This window comes from Drosophila nasuta, chromosome X (genome assembly GCF_023558535.2).
Source record: "Drosophila nasuta strain 15112-1781.00 chromosome X, ASM2355853v1, whole genome shotgun sequence".
NCBI classification, from domain to species: Eukaryota; Metazoa; Arthropoda; class Insecta; order Diptera; family Drosophilidae; genus Drosophila; species Drosophila nasuta.
In genome coordinates, this window is record NC_083459.1 from 5,536,224 (window position 1) to 5,555,492 (window position 19,269).

At 35.3% G+C, this 19,269-nt stretch overlaps 1 protein-coding gene across 3 annotated transcripts in view; it reads left to right on the plus strand.

Moving 5' to 3' along the window:
* Positions 1-19,269, plus strand: part of LOC132796077 (ras-related protein Rap-2b) — a 62,969-nt gene that overhangs the window by 25,983 nt on the left and 17,717 nt on the right. For all 3 annotated transcript variants that reach the window (XM_060807111.1, XM_060807113.1, XM_060807112.1), the window contains one exon: positions 3,286-3,517. In XM_060807111.1, the coding sequence (XP_060663094.1) occupies positions 3,286-3,517 (232 nt within the window). The remainder of the gene's footprint in view (positions 1-3,285; positions 3,518-19,269) is intronic.

Genomic DNA, 19,269 nt, shown 5'->3' on the forward strand with positions numbered 1-19,269 from the left:
GATAAATATACAAAACTTACTGAGGCCATATTTATAACCAATACTTAAACACAACCACATACGATTAATGATTTAATGATTTAATTACTATATAAAAATTAAAAACTAAATATGATTTCAATTAGAAAAGGAAAAAATAAGTGTGTTTTTTATGTGCTTACCTAAATATTAGCTATAAAATTTGAAAAATAAATTAATTTTGGCTTCTTTACAACAGGAAGCAACAAATCGCAAAGTTACCTCAAATATGAATTAATAATATTCATAGGGTAATCAAGCTTAGCCTTAGCGCGACAAACTTTTGTTTCTATTATTTTAATTAAAAACAGATTTCGTTTTAATGAAATGCGAATTTTGCGTTCATTAAGTAGCTGACAGATAGACAGACGTACATACTCATAAAATCAGACTGATGGCGACAGCATAAATAAATAATGTGCTTTATTTCATTTTTAATTATAAACAACTTTTAATAGGCCATAAAGATCTAGGTTGAAGGACAGTACTCAGTGTATAAAGTAGACAATATAGTCAATATTTATAGCAGCGGGAATACAATGACAAAATGATATTGGAGCAACAGTAAGCTGCATTTAAGTTGAAAGCGCTTAAAGTTGTTGTTTGAAAGCGTGGCAAACGAAAAAGAAAGAAATTCAACGAAGAAGACCGTGACCAGATGATGATGATGATGACCAGGTGGATGTCAGCTGTCAACGGGCAACAAGCGGAATAGCCAACAGTCGACAGTCCACAGTCGACAGTCGACGGCCAACGGCAATTGCCAGATTAATTTTACCCACAACAATTTCAGAGCGTTCTCAAGTTTTTTGCGACTGCAACTGAGACCGAGTCTGAGTCTGAGTCCGAGTCCGAGTCCGAAACTGAGGCGCCTTCTCTTTGTTTCGCCATCTCTTTGCTTGTTATTTGCTCATCAAGGCGAACCTCAAACCCAGCACAAGACGCAAGACACAAGACACAATGATAAGACATTCCCCTGGCTGATTTGCTGTCCCAGTCTAAGGGACCGAGATCCAACATCATCATCATCATCATCATCATCAACATTATTGTCGTCGTCGTCGTTTGCATATTTTTCTTTTGTTTTTCCTGTGCCAAGTCAAGAATTTTATTTTATTCTCCGTTATTCTGTTTTGTTTCGTTTGGTATTTCCTTTTCGCTTTTCATTTTTTCGCCATCTCTCTCTCTTGTTTTTACTGCCTTTCTGCCTCGCATATTTGTGCTGATTATTTGCTGATATTTTGTACGGTCGCGAGGAACGAAATTATAAGTTGGTTAGGTGGCAAGAAGCTGTTTGTCTTTGGCGCGATTGAAATTCTATTGTCCTCGACAGCTTTCGCTGGCAACGGCAATTCTGTCACCTAAGCTCCACAAGCACAATCTTTCAATCAACAGCGAAATTCTCAATTCTGCGTCCCTCTTCATTTCACATCGACCAAAAAAGAAAACGAACGAGCGAAAAACGAAAAGTTGCCAAGTTATTCGCTTTATCGAAGCTCATCTACCTGTAAGACGCTAACGAAGGACAACCCCAAAAAACTTGAACGAAATTATAAAGCCAGCATGTGGTGGAGGAGCGAAAAGATAACTTCAGATTCAATAGATATGTCCAAGAAAACTTTTGAAAGATTAAAAAAGAATCTCACATCTTGCTTTAAGGCCAAACTTTTCTGAATGTCTTTAAAGTTTTGCCCAACTTTGCATTATGAAAGATTTGCAAAATTTTCAATAGTACTTGCACTGAAGTATTTTAATAATAACAAATTGCCACCTGAGTTTTTTGAAAATTCTGGGTAAACTAATAAAAGTTTTCGTTGTTCATTTCGCATCCTTGGAAATGTAAAGCACATGTATAACAAATGATTAGTAAATTAGGACATTTTCTTAAAAAAATAATATTAAAAGAAACAAGGAAAAATATAAGAATAAAAAATTAAGAGAAAATAATAGAGAGAAAAGAGAAGGGAACAAAAAATAAAAGAAAAGACTAAACAAGACTAGAAAATAAAAAAAAGAAAGGAGAGGAAATGAAAGAAAAGGAAAAGAAAGGAAAGGAAAGGAAAGGAAAGGAAAGGAAAGGAAAGGAAAGGAAAGGAAAGGAAAAGAAATAAAAAGAAAAGAAAAGAAAAGAAAAGAAGAAAAATAGAAGAGAAGAAAGTATAAATATAGTAAATATTATATATGATATGTGGGCATATCCGTCATTATCCATTTGGTAAACCACAACCGAAGAAAATCTTCAAAATTATCGTATGTTTTTGTACATTTTAATAAAGAAATGTCCAGATTTTCATAATACAATGGATCTATAGCATATTTTAGTTCTTTTTATAAACAAATTTGACTGAAAACTGAAAAAATTTAATATACATTTAAAGCCAGCCTTCGTTATATGATGAGTGGAAAAAGTAATTACTAAAAAATCAAATTATGAAAATTTTTTATTATATACAATAATTATTACCTCAAATTATAAAAAAATTTTCATTTTTGAATTCAACAAATTTGCAGTCATTTTAATTGTGTTGTTGTTATTATGTTTTCAACCGTTTAAAAATGTTTAATTAGTTTAATAGTTTCAGGCAAAAGAGTGGCCTCAAGTAGTCTACAAAAGTTGTTCAGCCATAGCTTAAATGTTACACGAATACCCTTCAATACTATGGGAAAGGATGGGAAAGGATGGGAAAGGATGGGAAACGATTTGCAATTTAAACAAACTTAAAAAGCAAAGAGGAGAACAATTTTACCACATTTTATATTACAAGCTCAGACTATAGGGGTTAAATTTACCATATATGTTATTGATACATACCTTAGGGTATCCACTAGTCGTATTCACTGCAAGCGTTTGCAGCAAGTTCTCATTTACACGTCACTTAGTTTTCCCATCGCATCGCATCGCGTCACGTGGCCTTCGTTCTTTTATCTGTTTCGCTTTGTGCTGTTGGGGGAAATGATTAATTTTAAATGTAGCGCACAGTTTTAATGAGTCGCTGAGGAGATTGGAGCGTTGCACGCTGCTTTCTTCTCTCTCGTTTACTGCTCCACTCTCTCTCTCTCTGTCTCTGCTCTATCACCTTACTACTGCGACTGGCCTCAAAGGATGTGTGGTCAAGGAGGATTAAATTAATATACACATGATAAAAGCGCAAAAATAATTCAATTAAAATGAATTCAAGTTTAACTTTAGCCTTCTGCTGCCTCTCAAATTCACTTTCTCTCTCTCTCACTCACTCTTTCGTTCTATCTCCATCTCTTTCTTCGCAGAGTGGGTCGCAATAATGCGGTGGACGATGCCATTGGGCCGGCAAATGCACGTCATAAAATTGTGGTCATGGGCGCGGCCAAAGTGGGCAAAACTTCGATAATCACTCAGTTTCTGTACAACATATTTACCACCAAATATAAAAGGACCATCGAGGAGATGCATCAGGGCAACTTCTCCATCGCAGGCGTCAGTCTAACTCTCGACATACTCGACACGGCCGGTTCCTATGAGGTAAGTCTCTCTCTCTGTCTCACTCACACTCACTCTATCTCCCTCTCACGCTCTCTTACTCTAACCGAGTTCATTAAGTCAATCAAATTGTTTTTGGTTTTTGGGTTGGACTTTTTAGCTGGCTGCCCTGAGCTTCAGCTGTAGCTGCATAAGTGTTCGATGCATGTGTGTGAGGGTGTGCGTGTGTGTGTGTGAGGGTGTGTTATGTGTAGTTGTGGGTGCTGCAGCTGCTGCTTTTAATTTTTAAATACCTGCCTCTAATGGCTTTCAACACTGAACGCCACTAGCATTTAGTTAGTTTTTAATATTTCACAACGTCGACGACGTCCTGGCGCCATGTCTTTCCCCCCTCTCTCTCTCCGTCCCTCTCTCTCCACTCTCTTTTGCTGCTCCTTTGCGTCCTGCTGCTGCTTTTGTGTGCAGCGGAAATTACAGCCTGCGATTCAATTTCGCTGCCACTTCCGCTAAACGCGAATTGAAATGCTTGTTCATAAAACTGAATGGCAAGGCAACAAACGGCAACAGCAACGCAGCAGCAGGTGGCAAATGAAAAGAAATATGAATGGGGCACACTCACACACACACACACACACATACTAACAGTAACACACACACGTACGGGAGCAACTCAACCATCCATCTGAATGCAAGCCAAGTCAACTGTGACTTGCGCCAAAAAGGATGCTCGCCAGGCTGCTCTTTGTCCTTGGAAACAGCCCAGCAACATAGCAACAGCATTTCATTTTTCTCCCTCTCTCTCTCTCTCGCTTTCTCTCTTTTATGCATCATCAGCAGCAGCAGCGCAAACACATTTTGCACTCAGTGTAATATCCATAAGTTTTATTTGCGACTAATACAAATTGAGTCCAAAGTGATTATTGCCATTACCAATCAATTAGAGCGCTCTTCTAACACAGCGAACTCAGCTGACAACAGTCGCTGCTAGCAGTATAGCAACAGCCATCGTTACCTTCAACTCTGCAGACTCTAATTGTAAATTAATTACAAAATAATTTGTAAACTTCTATATGAGATTGTGTTTTTTATGCAAAATTAAAATAAACTACGGCAGTTGTCTTTTTATGCTTACTTAGTAACGTATTAAAGCTTAATGAATTTTAAAAATATGAATAACAAAGAAAAACAACTAATTTCAAACTTAAAATCACAATTGTAACAACTTGTAGGCTACGAATCCGTTACGAGTTACGAGTTATGATTTTATGTGTCAACAGGAAATGCATATAACAGGCAAAAGGAGAACTAACATTACCTAACTGACACTCCCACCTCTTAAAGTACTCATACTCTTAATTATCTATAAGTACGAGCACCTAAAACTCGGAGTCTATAAGGATAGATTTACAATTTCTAAAGTTTTGATTGTGATCAAATAAAAATTGTAAACGTTATTTAAGAACTAATATCACGATCTGGTATGTTATATTTTATATGCTTTCGTATATTTTAAATGTATTAGTATATCGATATACCAAATATTGTCTTTGGTATTTTAGTTTTTAAGTTATGTTCGTTTTGAATAGCTACAAAGTAAGCCAGCTTAAATAATAATATAAATATTTTGAAAAAGTTCTCGGAAACGTCTGTCTAAAAACAGCACAAATTTTGTATCACAATTTTTACAATTATTAAAGTTTAATTGAATGCTAAACGTCCTCGCAAACGCGGATTCTTTAGAAAATTCAAACAATTTTTTAATTCATTGGATGTCTACTTTATTATACCCGCTACCCATAGGGTAGAAGGGTATTATAACTTTGTGCCGGCAGGAAATGTATGTAACAGGTAGAAGGAGGCATCTCCGACCCTATAAAGTATATATATTCTTGATCAGCGTCAACAGCCGAGACGATCTAGCCATGTCCGTCTGTCCGTCTGTCCGTCTGTGTGTCTGTGTGTCTGTCCGTATGAAACACTGGATCTCAGAGACTATAAGAGATAGAGCTATAATTAATAATTTAATTTTCGACAGCACTTGTTATGTTTGCAAGCAGATCAAGTTTCTTTCAAATTTTTGCCACGCCCACTTCCGCCCCCGCAAATCAAAAAAATCGAATAACAAGCGTAACTTTAAAGCTACAGTTGCGAATTTTGGTATATACAATAATTACTATAGTAGTTATGATTTCTGAAAATATCAGATCAGATAGAAATTGTCGAAATTATTAAAGAAATACTTTTGTATGGCTAAAACGCCTACTTACTAGGGGTCTGAGTTGCTTTGGCTGACAATCTGGTGTTTTGTGCCGTCTATGGTATATTTTGAGTGCGGTACTATATCGATATACCAAACATACCATTTGGTATATTTTTAGTATTTTTCAGTATATTCAGTATATTTTGAGAAAAATACCGCAAAATATATTTCTTTAATTCAAAATGGGTAGCGGGTATCTCACAGTCGAGCACACTCGACTGTAGCTTTCTTACTTGTTTTATTATTGGTTTTTAATTTGTTTTAATATATCGGTAATTCTCTTGCCAAAATATCGCAAGCTGACTTATCTAAAGTGAAAAAAACATATACCAAAATATCAATTTTAGCTCTAAATATAGTGCTAGCGAATAATATAAAGAAATTCTTTATATATTTTTAAAATTGTTTCAGTCTATATTTTTTTCGCTCTAATGTGTCGCACATATATGTATATTAATTAGAGCATAAATTATTTTATTCATTAACCATTTAGGAAATTCGTTATTCCAGTTAGTTTTTATTTTGTTTCATTATTTTACTAAGTTTTAGTAAAGTTCTTTAACTATTTAAAAATACTTTATTCTGTTTTTTTGTTGTTAATTTTATTACATTTCCATTTCATTTTATTTATTTTATGCACTTTTATTTACTTAATGAATGCTTGGAAAGTAAAAGCAGGTATGCTGTAGGCTTTTTTCTTCACTCACATTACCAATAAAAGGAAGAAAAGAAAAACTCCCTTTGCGGTGTACTTTTGCCCACTTGCGTGCTGCTCGTGGCCGTAGTTAATGGCAGCTTTTCGCAACAGGAGGTCATTGGAAGAGCAGAAGGAAGAGAAAAGCATCCTGAATGCTGCTGGCGCTTATTAATCGTGCCTCCACTCGACTCATGTGTGTGTGTGTGTGTGTGTGGCAAGTTTTCACTGAAATCTTTTGCTGACATCATTAAACGAGCACAAATTTTATTTCATTTTCTCGATAGATACTTATTTGCACGTGCTGCGAGTGCGAGTGCGAGTGTGTGTAATAGAGTGTGTGTATTAGTAGATACTTATGATAAGAAGTTTCATATATAGATTTTGATGTAGCAACTTTCTTTGCTTTTGTTTTTTTTCTCCAACTTTTTGTTGCCGCTCTGTTGCTGTACAGCAGCAATTTCCGTAGTTGGACGGGCAAACAGTAGGCGGTAGTCTGCTGCTGTGAAGCTGCCGCTGAAGTTGAAGCCACAGCAATGCTGTGCCACATGTAGCAAGTAGCAAGTAGCAAGTAGCAAGCGAGGCAAGTGTAGCAAGTTCTCTGGCTCTGGCTCTGGTTCACAGAACATGCTGGCAAGTAACATGTAGCAAAAGTAACAAGTTGCCTGTTACCAACAGCAAGCGGAAATGTATTGTGTACGTGTGGGTGGTGTATGTGTGTATGCGAGTGTGTGTGTGTGTGTGTGTGTGTGTGTGTGTGTGTGTGTGTGTGTGTGTGTGCGTGTTTGTGACTTTGTATCTGGTAGCAAGGCCACCCACAACTTGGTAACATATCTATGTAGGCGCTGTGCTCGTGACACGAACAGCAATGACTGCAAAGCTTTAATATTTTATTTCTATTCATATTTTAATGCTTACTCGTATGAATTTGATTTTAGTTAGCTAGAATATACTATTCAAAAATACCAAAGAATTATCATGTTAAGGATAATGAATTTGAGTTTTTTTTAATGAGTAAAAATACCAAAGATTTAGTATTTTAATGCTAATAAAGTTGGCTTTTGTTAAACAGTATATACTATTAAAATACCAAAAATGTAGTATTTTAATGCTAATGAATTTGACTTTTGTAAAGCTGTATATACTATAAAATACTATACTATAAAGAGTAAAAAAAAACAAAGCATTTTAATACTAATAAATTTGACAGTATATACTATTAACAAATGCGAAAGAGTTAGTATTTTAATACTAATACACTTGACTTTTGTAAAGCAATATATACTATTCAAAATACCAAAGAGTTAGCATGTTAATGATAATAAATTTGACTTTTGTTAAGCTATATATATTATCAAATACTATACTATAAAATGGATAAAATACCAAAGATTGAGTATTTTAATGCTAATAAATTTGCATCTTGTTAAACAGTATGTACTATTAAAATACCAAAAATTTAGTATTTTAATGTTAATGAATTTGACTTTTGTTAAGCTGTATATACTATAAAATACTATGCTATAAAGAGTAAAAATACCAACAATTTAGTATTTTAATGCCAATAAATTTAACTCTTGTTAAACAGTATATACTATTAAAATACCAAAAAGGTAGTATTTTAATGTTCATGAATTTGACATTTGTTAAGCTGTATATTCTATTAAAAATACCGAAGATTTATCATTTTAATACTAATAAATTTGACAGTATATATTATTAACAAATGCGAAAGAGTTAGAATTTTAATACTAATACACTAGACTTTTGTAAAGCAGTACACACTATTCAAAATACCACAACATTAGAATTTTTTTTAAACCGTTTGCGTAGTCCAGAAATATGTTTTAAATGCGTATTTCGAAATTATGTGAAACAGTCTTATTACTTGGCGAACTTGAAACATATGTTAAGTGCACAAATTGCATTTGTAAATCCATTTATTTCAAAGAAATGCAATTTACTTCAAGTTGCCGTCTCTGGCGCCCAACGTACTTTGAACAGTCGTCGCAGGGGCAAATCATTGCCATACTATATACAGAATAGTTGTGCTTCCTGTTGCAGCAAATCCAATTCAATTCACAGCAATCATCGTGCACATAAATAAATAAATAAATAACCAGCCAAGAAACAGCATGTTTCTATTATTTAGGCTGCAGCTGGCAGAAGAAAACGAACAAGAACAAGATGAAATGAAGGCAACTGAGAGCAAAGTCAGTTCGCTTTGAAGGTGCTAGTAAGAGTAACTGAAGAGACTATTGGGGAAGATTACTAGATGATGAAGCAAGCAAATCAAATCCAGAATTTATAGAGTATTCAATGCAGTTGTCAGTTTGCAATTCTCTTCTAATTTACTATGCACGAATATCTGTCAATCAAGCAGACTCCTCTGAAAAAGTCTGTCTCACTTGTATTTGATTTTTTTTTTTTTTTGTATATTTCGTTTTTGTTGTTTTCCTTTCATTCTTTTCTCGGTTTCTTGTTGTTGCTCTTCTAACAACAAAAGTGCACATAAAATTTTAACACATTTGCGCATTGCTCATAAATTTGACGAGGTGTTGAATATGCCCCCGGGACGCAGCCACAAACCCGCACTCGTAAATCGCAATAGTGACAGCTGGCTGCGGCCCATGTGTGTCTGTGTGTGTCTTTGTGTGTGTGTGTCTGCGTCAGTCCATTGTGAGTGGCTAATAATTTAGCAACTAGCCAGCAAACTGGGCTAACAACAACGCTCAAAATGGCCCAAAAGCGAAAGCATTGGGCTAAAAAGGATTTTCCTTTGTTTTGTATTTTTATACTCCGCTAGCCACAGTAGAAGATAGAAGGGTATTATGACTTTGTGTGCCAACAGGAAATGTGTGTAACAGGCAGAAGTAGCATTCTTCGATCTAGAAAGTACATGCATATATAAGAGATTATAAGATTATATCACTTTCATTGTTGGAAGCAGATCAAGTTTGTTTTAGGTAACTTCCACTGAAACGATTCAACAAACAGTCTGTATGATTACTAAAATAATTTTATATGACAATATGGTACTTATTGAAGTCTATTGTACATTTCTAATTTAATAGTATATCGACCAAAATATACCAAATATGTATTTATCGGAATATATTTTTCGACATATAATATAAATTTGATGCATTTTAAGAAAAATTTCGAATTTTATATGACAATATGGTATATTCAAACTCAATGGTATATTTTGAATTACAAACTATATCAATATACCAAATATAGCCTTCGGTATATTTTTCTTTTTCGTTGTATATTAATTTTATATATTTTAAGAAAAATCTACACTCTTTTACATTCAATGAAAATTTGTACCGCATATCACACTGTCGATCACACTCCACTGCAGCTTTCTTAGTTGTTTTTTGTTGCCATCGAAGTGCCATCAAATATATGTCCATATACTTACATCTACTATACACATACAAGTATATATATATATAGTTGAAGCATATGTATGTAGAGAGTGGCTCATAAAACTTTATGCATCGCTTGTCAATTGAATGCAGACACCAAAGAGGAGTAGACACACTACCATCTCTCTTTCTCTCTCTCTTTCTTTCTATCTCTCTCTTTCTCTATGTCTCTGTGTCGTGGCCAAGATGCACATGGCAACTTTTATTGGCAACAATTTCTTCAGTTTTATCGTCAAATGCGACCTTCAGCTGAAAGTAGACAAAGATTATGTGGAGAGAGCACTTCAAATTTGTTGTTCAGCTGCTCAGGTTGACTGAGTTTATCAATAACTAAGCTCTTTCAATTTACGAAAATCATAGCGAGTGCTATTTTTATTATTACTGATTTATTCAGCTACAATCATGTGCTGTCAGATGAAACTAAAAATTTGGTGCCAAAAGGATCTGTATTGTATTCTTTTTAAAAACAGAAATATAATACTGATTTTGATATAGTAGAATCTAAAATGTGATTTTTATTGAGTGCCTATTTGAGCTGTGTTTCTACGTATACTTAATTTTTATATATATTATATACAATTTATACAATTATGCGATTTTGTTTGCAATAATATTATTGCAATTTCATTAAATTTCACATACGCATCGAAATTACATTCACAGAAAGTTCAGCAGGTGTATTTAATATCCAATTGCAATTGACAAATCTGTTCATAGTTATCTAATAATAAAAAATGAGCAAAGTTCTAAGTCATTTGTAATGCGAGCTACAGTTTTATCTGCTTATAACGGCAGCAGCAACAGCAATAGTTGATGGACAGCACACACATATACACATACACACATGCACAGCTTAGCAATTTATGTGACACTGCCTAACCACGCCCACTTAGACTTTCCGCCTTCACTATTATCACGGTCCGCCACCTAGTCAAACACTTCTGCATGCATTTGGTCCACTTTCAGTTAAATTTTTGGCATTAATTTTTTTAAATCTTTTAAGCGAAACGATTAGCTACAGTTGAGTTGTTTAATTTCTTGCAATTCTTCTCAACTGTTGTCTAACTGTTGATCAGAAGCGTTGCTCAGCAAGCTGCAAAGTCTTTATAAAGCTCGCTTACTTTGCAGTTCTGCCCAATTGAATTTTTTTGGTCCTTATTTACAATTATTTTATCGATTAAATAAGAAGAATAACTAAATATTTTTCATTTTACATACAAATTCACTTTACTTTTTGTAATATTTTATACTTTGAATTACAATCAAGTCATCCAAGGTTAAACTTGCTAGTAAACCTATAAATATTATTACTGATTTGTATTACAAATAATCTTAAGTCCAAAATTAATTGCACAGCGAATTAAATGCTAGCTTAAATTGTCGTATTTGCTGCTCTCAGTTCTCAACTGGTGACCATTTTTCATCTTTAGTCGAGTATAAATTCGCGCATTGCGTATACGCAATCATTTCCAGCCAAGTAGCCGCAATAAACAGCATTGTGTGGTGACATGTGGCACACACACATACACACACACACACACTCTTTGCGGAAGCACACACGCGAATAGTTTTGCTGTTGCGGCACAGGTTATCAGCTGCGTTGATGTTGCATGTGTGCTTATCGCGCCTGCAACTGTTGCAGCCTGCCAGCAAGCTGATTGTATTGGTGTGTGTGCGTGAATGTGTGTGTGTGTGTGTGTGTGTGTGTGTGTGCGGTGGTCTGTTGTTGGATCAGTGGAAATAGTTTCCACTGGCTAAGCACAAATGCTAGCGGTCATTGTGCAAATAGTTGCACAGTCAACAGCTGTGGCACACGGTGCGTATGAATTATTTTTGCTGCTGCTGCTTCTGCTGCTGCTGAAGTCCACTCGCAACAAAGATAACATTCACTGCATATTTTACGAGTGGCACTTTATTAAGGCTAACGGTAACGACAACGACAGCGACAACGACAACGACAACGACGGCAATGGCAGCTGCAATAAAATTGTTGCCAATCCAAAGACAATATTAAGTATGTAACTCCAGGCGAACTTCTGTTCGTTGTCCTCTCTTTCAGTCCCACAGCAAGGACAACAACAAACGACTGCAATTTCAACTGCATAAATTATATTAAAGTAAAGCTGCGTAGTTGGGTGCTTACAAATTACGTATTGATATAGATCTATTTCAGATAATTGCTGTTCATAAAATTGGCAACCAATTTTATAGTACAATAATATATCTACCCTTTAGGCTATTTTAATTTATACTCTTTAACTATGTTGAATACTAGCATAAATTCAAATTTTATAATTGAAGCAAGGACATTAAAGAACGATTTTTGCAGCTATTCAAATAAGAGTTAAAATATACTATTATCAAAGAAATTTAAAAAATATTTCTAGACCTTAACGACAAGCATAAAAACTAAAGTATACTAAAAAAAAAGGCTAAGCTTAAATTACTTAATAGTAAGTCAAATTCTATAACATTAGAGAATGATTTTTGCAGCGACTCAAATTAAAGTTTAAATATAGAAATATAGAAATTTAAAAAATGTAAAGCATAGCATTAAAATGATAATCTTGAATTTTGTAATATCAAAATGAAAATCTACTATTAGCACACGAATTAATAAAAGACTTATCTGCAGAAAAAACACAGTTGTTGCTATGCATAATGAATGCAACAAGTTAATTGAACTCTCGCTGTTGTTGTCGCTGTTGCTGTTGTTGCTGCCGTTAACGATAACCCCATCGTTGGCAATCCTATTAAAAGAGTGTAAAGTAAAGTATATTTAATCCGGCGTTTTAATGCCGTGGCATAAGTTATGCCGCTTACGTTTAACGGCTGATTAACATAAAACCCATTAAGAAGAAGCATCAGAGGAGAGCCAAATGCCACACATTCACAGTTCGCAATTCGCAATTCGCCAGTCGCAATTGCAATCTTTATTGGCTGGCAATCAAAATAAAAAAAACCGAATGAGAAATCGCAACGAGTCGAGTCGAGTCGAGTCTGTTGTTGATTGGCAAAAGTGCCTATCATACCTATGTAAATATTTGCTTATCCATTTATTACAATTTTTTGTGTATATCTCGTTTTCTTTTTTCGTTTTTTCGTTTTTGTCCATTTTTATCTGTGCTCGCTGTTTGCATTACGTTTACCTTTGGGCTGTTGTTATTAATTTGCTTTCAATTCATTTCACATTTTTATCAACAATTTTCATATTTTTCGCAGCATGTCTTCCATATTTTTCCATTCAAATCAAATATGTTTTTCACATTGATTAATTTCCAATTGTTTTTTCGTGTGTGTAATTGCTTTTTGCCACTGAGAATGCACTTCACTCAGACTCATATATATTTCTCTCTCTCTCTCCCTCCTGCTGTGCCTTACACATTCATATGTATATAGTATTTCTGCGGTTTGCATTTAAAACAGATTTACATTTCAATGGTTTCGATGCTCTTCCCTTGGCGCATTGATAGTTTGTTAAACACTTTGAATAAAGCATTTTTTCCCCTCATTTTGCAAATTCATTTTAGGGCAACAATAATGTCGTATAATAAAATTATAATTGTTAAACACAAATATATGTTAAACATTCTAATCATTGTCGGCATTTGCACAATAATAATAATTGAAAATTCCACTCGCTGTTTATAAATTATAGTTTATCAAACGAAATTGCATGCGAGAGACTTTAACTTTTCACAGCTGGTAGCCGAAAGCAAAACAAAAGTGAATTTCCATTTGAAATGACCACAAAAAAACTTTTTTTTCTCTCCAACTCTCTCTCTCTCTCTCTGGGTAATCTTGCAAATTGTGAAAACATTTGCACAAATCTTTTTGTATAATACCACAAAAGTTGTATTTAAATTAAGTAAATAGTATGTCAAAATATGCCATCGCAAAAATACGTTGAATTCATACGAAATTCGTAATTGCTGAATTTTGTTATTTTTTAATATTTATACGCATATTTTGCATCTGCTTTTCAACATTAATACTTATATCAAACATCAACAGTGCTGTGATATTTATTTAACAATGACTACTTTATCTGTCCACATTCGTTTGGGCGCCAGTGTACAAATTTCACTGATCGCAGCATGTGCTATGCGACATCACTGTAAGCTCGATCGGACGTCACTGTAACAATGCTCTACAGTGCTGTCGCTTTTTCTTTTCTTAAATATTTTGTGTAGTAACAACTTTCTTACTATATTCAAATAGTTTGCGTTGATTTCAAAATTATATGAAATTATATTTATAATATTCAATATTTTAACAATGCTCAAATGCAGATTATTAAAATAAAACTAAATAAAAAGAAAAACCAAGAAATTAAAAGCAATCGATCAAGCAAAAATCGAATTTACTCGAATGTGAGATACCCCAAAAAATACCAAAATATACCGAAGGCTATTGATTTATAAATTTAAAATATACCATAGAATACTGATCATTCATTATCAACCAAATCAATTAAGACCTGATTGCATGAGGCGTTTTTTGCCATACAAAAGTATTTATAATATAGACGGACAGACGGACAGTGCTATATCATCTCGTCTGTTGACGCTGATCAAGAATATATATACTTCACAAGGTCGGAGATGATTCCTTCTGCCTGTTACATACATTTCCTGGAGGCAGAAAGTTGTAATACCCTTTTGCCTTATGGGTAACAACGTCTACTTAAAATGAAAATAGATCAACTTTTATGGTATTAAACAATATCAAAATCAAATCATAGAAAAAGTATAAGCAATATAAACAATATTGACTACACACAACTGGATAAAATAAAAAAGCTACTTAAAATGAAAATATAAATTCATAAGAAATCGAATAATATATCTAACTCAGTTATCTTAATATATGCAACAATGATGTGGCTTATAAGCAAAATTGATCCCCATAAGGGTTTCACTTTTTGCAACAAAATATTAAAACTATTTTCTACTAGACTAGTTACCCCATGATAATTTTTGCAGGGTATCTAAAAATCATCGGCACATCAAGGCAATGGAAAAGCCCAAAATGCATTTAACCATTTGCAGCACACAAAACACACACTCACTAGCTGCACACACATGCCCTCATACACACACACGCACACACTCACACACACACAGGTGGCTGAGCTGTGTGCGGTCGGTGTAAATGAAATTAGAAATTTCCCCATAGCTTTTGTAACAAAAATTTTCAAAGTTCTTTGGTTTTTGTTTTGCCGTTTACCTGTCTCCCTTCCTCCAATTCTCTCTCTCTCTCTCTCTCTCTCTCTCTCTGTCTCTTTCTCACTCTTTCTATCCCTGCCCAATTCACTTGGTGTGTGTTTGTGCAATTTTGATTAAATTTGAAGCTGCTTTTATTCAATTTCAATAGCAAAGCTCAAGTTTTGAAAGCCAATAAACGAGTTAAGCCAATGGCCAACTTGCACACAATCAAAACTAGGCGACAGTTGCAGCTGTTGCTGTTGTTGCAGCTGCATTTACTGTTCTTGTTGTTGTTGTTGCCTGAGTTCTTAATCCAATTGAAAAGCTGTCAGCCGAAAAAAAAACGAACCTTACCGACTCTTCAAAAAAGCCAAAAAATAGGAAAAAGGCGGCACACACAATCAGCTCGACAAGCATCAACAATTTCGAGCCCATTGAGAAATCAAGCGACAACATATGCAAATATAGACACGAGGAGAGAGAAAGCGAGTGGAAAAGAAAGAGAGAGAAAGAGGGAGCAACAAGAGCTGAGCAGCTGAGGCATATTTGCGGTCTTGTGCTTGGCTTGCCCCCGCCTTCCGCCTTTCTTCTGTTCCCTTTCCCTTACATTCAGCTCTCTCTCGCTATCTATCTCCTTGTGCATCTCAGTCTCAGCCTCTCAGCCTCAGCCTCAGCTGTGTGAATGTGTAACGAGCGGAAACCGCAGTGCCACATGTGGGGACAGCGAACGGCGTGTGAGCGTGCGACCGTGTTGCATGCCACATGAGCAACCATCTGGCTGTCCGCCTCCTGTCTGCCGCACGTCCTGCTTGAGTATGCATGAAAATAGGTCAATTCATAGACACAGGTTGCCACAGCAGCAGCAGCAGCAGCAGCTGATGCTGCCACCTTGCCACTTTGCCACTTTGCCCCATTGCGTCTTGCCACATTTCTTCAGCCCGCTGCTGCTTCTGTCTCTTGTGCTTCAGCTTGTCTTCAGCGAGTTATTTACAATAATATCCAGCAATAACAATGGCAAACGGCAGTTGCAGCTTCTGCTACAATCAAATTGATCGACTAGCAGTTACCCTAGATAACTTAAATCAAGAAAAAGATCAACATTTCTTGTAATTTGTTAAACTAAGATTAAATATATTTCCTCTCTTTATATTATACATCTTAGATATTCCAAATAAAACACTGATTTATCGATAGCTACAATCAGTAAGTTTACAGGGTATTGCCACGTCTGTCACTGCTGTCAGCTGTCGATGCGCTTTCCTAGGACAAGTAATATGTCGAAAATGCACACACTGAAATTATGACTTGCTCCGAGGCTCTTTTCGCCATCTTTTTTTTAATAGCATTTCCCTGAATTTGGGCTAAATGGAAATATTGATTCAGCTGCTCTGTCAACCTCTGTATGAAACTATATAAACTGCCCAAGGCGGGTAACAAGATATCAAGAAAATGAGAAAAACGAGCTCGAACTTTAAAGAATTATTTCAACATTTTAAAATAACTAAGAAAGCTCCCGTCGAGTGTGTTATTCTTAAAATGTACCACAAAAGTACTAAATATATATATATATCTGGTATATCGTTGAAGAACTACAGTCGAAATATATAATAGAGGTCAAAATCAGCTAAACCCCGATTACAGTTGGCGTAATTTGTCATTCAAAAGTATTTCTTAAATATATTATATATTACAGTCAGAAGAATGCTTATCCGACACCATAAAGTATATATATTCTTGATCAGCGTCAACAGCTGACACGATATAGCCATATTCGATTGTCCGCGTTATTTTAAAACTAGAGTGTTTCCTGAAAGTTTGATTGAGATAGGATACAAATTGTATAAGTTATTTGAGAAATTCTTTTATATGGGAAACAAGTAAGAAAGCTACAGTCGAGTGTACTCGACTGTGAGATACCCGCTACCCATTTTGAATAAAATAAATATATTTTGCGGTTTTTTTTCTTAAAATATACCGAATATACTGCAAAAATACTAAAAATTCTAAGACCCCTAGTAAGTAGGCGTTTTTGCCCATGCAAAAGTATTTCTTTAATAACTTCGACAATTTCTATCCGAATCATAACTATTATAGTTATTACTGTATATACCAAAATTCGTAACTCTAGCTTTCAAATTACGCTTGTTATTCGATTTTATTGATTTGCAGGGGCGGAAGGGGGCGTGGCAAAAATTTGAAACAAACTTGATCTGCGTACAAACATATCAAATGCTGTCGAAAAAAATTATAGCTCTATCTCTTATAGTCTCTGAGATCATACGGACAGACGGACATCGTCTCGGCTGATGACGCTGATCAAGAATATATTGACTTTATAGGGTCGGAGATGCCTCGTTCTACCTGTTACATACATTTCCTGCCGGCACAAAGTTATACCTTCTACCCTATGGGTAGCGGGTATAAAAAGCCCTATTTGCTGGTATATTTTGTACTCTATAGTATATTTTGAATGTAGTACTATGTCAATATACCAAATATATATTTTGGCATATTTTAGTATTTTTATGGTATACTAATTACATTTTATTTAATTAATACAAAATGTTCTAGAATAGCATTAAATATGCTGATTGGAATTTTGATGATATATGATATATGAATCTCCTTTCTATTTGCCCTTTCTTCTTTCTCTCACAACTTGAATTCCCGAAATATATTTTAGTGCATTCAATTACATTCCTTAAATTATAAAGTGCTGGAATTTCTAAGAATTCACTATTTAAATTCAGTCCCACGCTCTTTTGACCCACACACACAAATTGACCCGCCCTAATGTGGTTAAAGGCTGGTCAAATTTAAAATCGAAATATGAATGGTTGATTGCGCCACGCTTTGCAACGCAACGCAACGCTCTGCGTCGAATCAATTTGCGAGCCGCGAGTTATGATGCGGGAGTCCTGTGTCTGTGCCTTCAATGCATGTGCTTGGCTTTGGTCCTTGGACCTTGGTCCTTGTTGTTGTCCTGTGCTTTTGCTCCTGTGCGTGGTCGTGATCGAGGCCAGGGACAAGGTCAGTTGCACTGTCTGTGTCTGTGTGGCATGTGCAACAGCAGCTCACCTGCGTGCCGTTTTTCTATTTTCCTGCCAGCTTTTTTTCCCTCTTTTTTTTTTGGTTTTACCCCCAGCTTATGCTATTGTGTTGGCATTGGCAGTTTTATTCTTTTTGATTTTCATTTGGATTTCCCATTTAGAAAGCAGTCACCACACACACACACACACACACACACTTCTTCACTGCCTTTTTATTAACTTGCCGTGGGGAGCGAGACAAAACGAGAATAGAATTAAACTGCAACCAGACATTGCAACGCTTCGATGATTTCGACGATTCGGCCACTTTATCTGATACCGCAAAAAAAAGGGTGTGTCTGGCGTTAGTTGTCAGTTTCTCGCCCAAAATGTTGCGGTCGTCAGAAGACAGACGACAGAAGAGAGAAGACAGAAGAGATAGGAGACTGACGACAAACGAGTTCCTGTCACGGGGACGAAACAAACGACTAAACAGGACACCCAGACAGCGGTTGCCATCGAATAGTTGCAGCTCTCTCTCTTTTCCTGGGAGTCCTTCAAGCAGCTCCCTTTATTTCAGCTCAGTCTCTAGTATCCTTTCTACTGTCTCCTGTCTGCTCTCTGCTGTCTCTGCTGTCTCCTGTCTGCTAGTTGATGCCTGATGCCTGATGCCGTCTGTCTACTTCTAACTAAATGTCTGTTTCTCTAATTCGTTTCATTTGCCATTTGCCAGTTGTGCTCGCCACATTAAACAATTCAAAGGGCCCACACACTTTGTCAAACAGCAGGCGACGTTTCCACTAATTGTATCTGATCCAACTCTGCGCTGCTCTTTAAGCAGAGTACATCAAATATTTCATATTTTTGAGGGTTCAAGTTATGCGAATTGTAAATTGTGTTGAATAAGTTACACCTTCAAATAAATATATAAATAATCAATATATATATATATATATATAATATCCGAGATCTGTGCTAATAATTAGACATAAGGCAGCTTTTAGTTTAGTAACTAGAAAACGTTAATCCTAAAACTAACAAAATCTATAAAGAATCCTTTTTAAATAAACACAATTAACAATTCTGGGATCATATTTCTCAACTACTTTTCAAACAATTTTATTCCAAAAGCAGTAAAAATCAAAAATAATAAAAACTCATGAAACACAA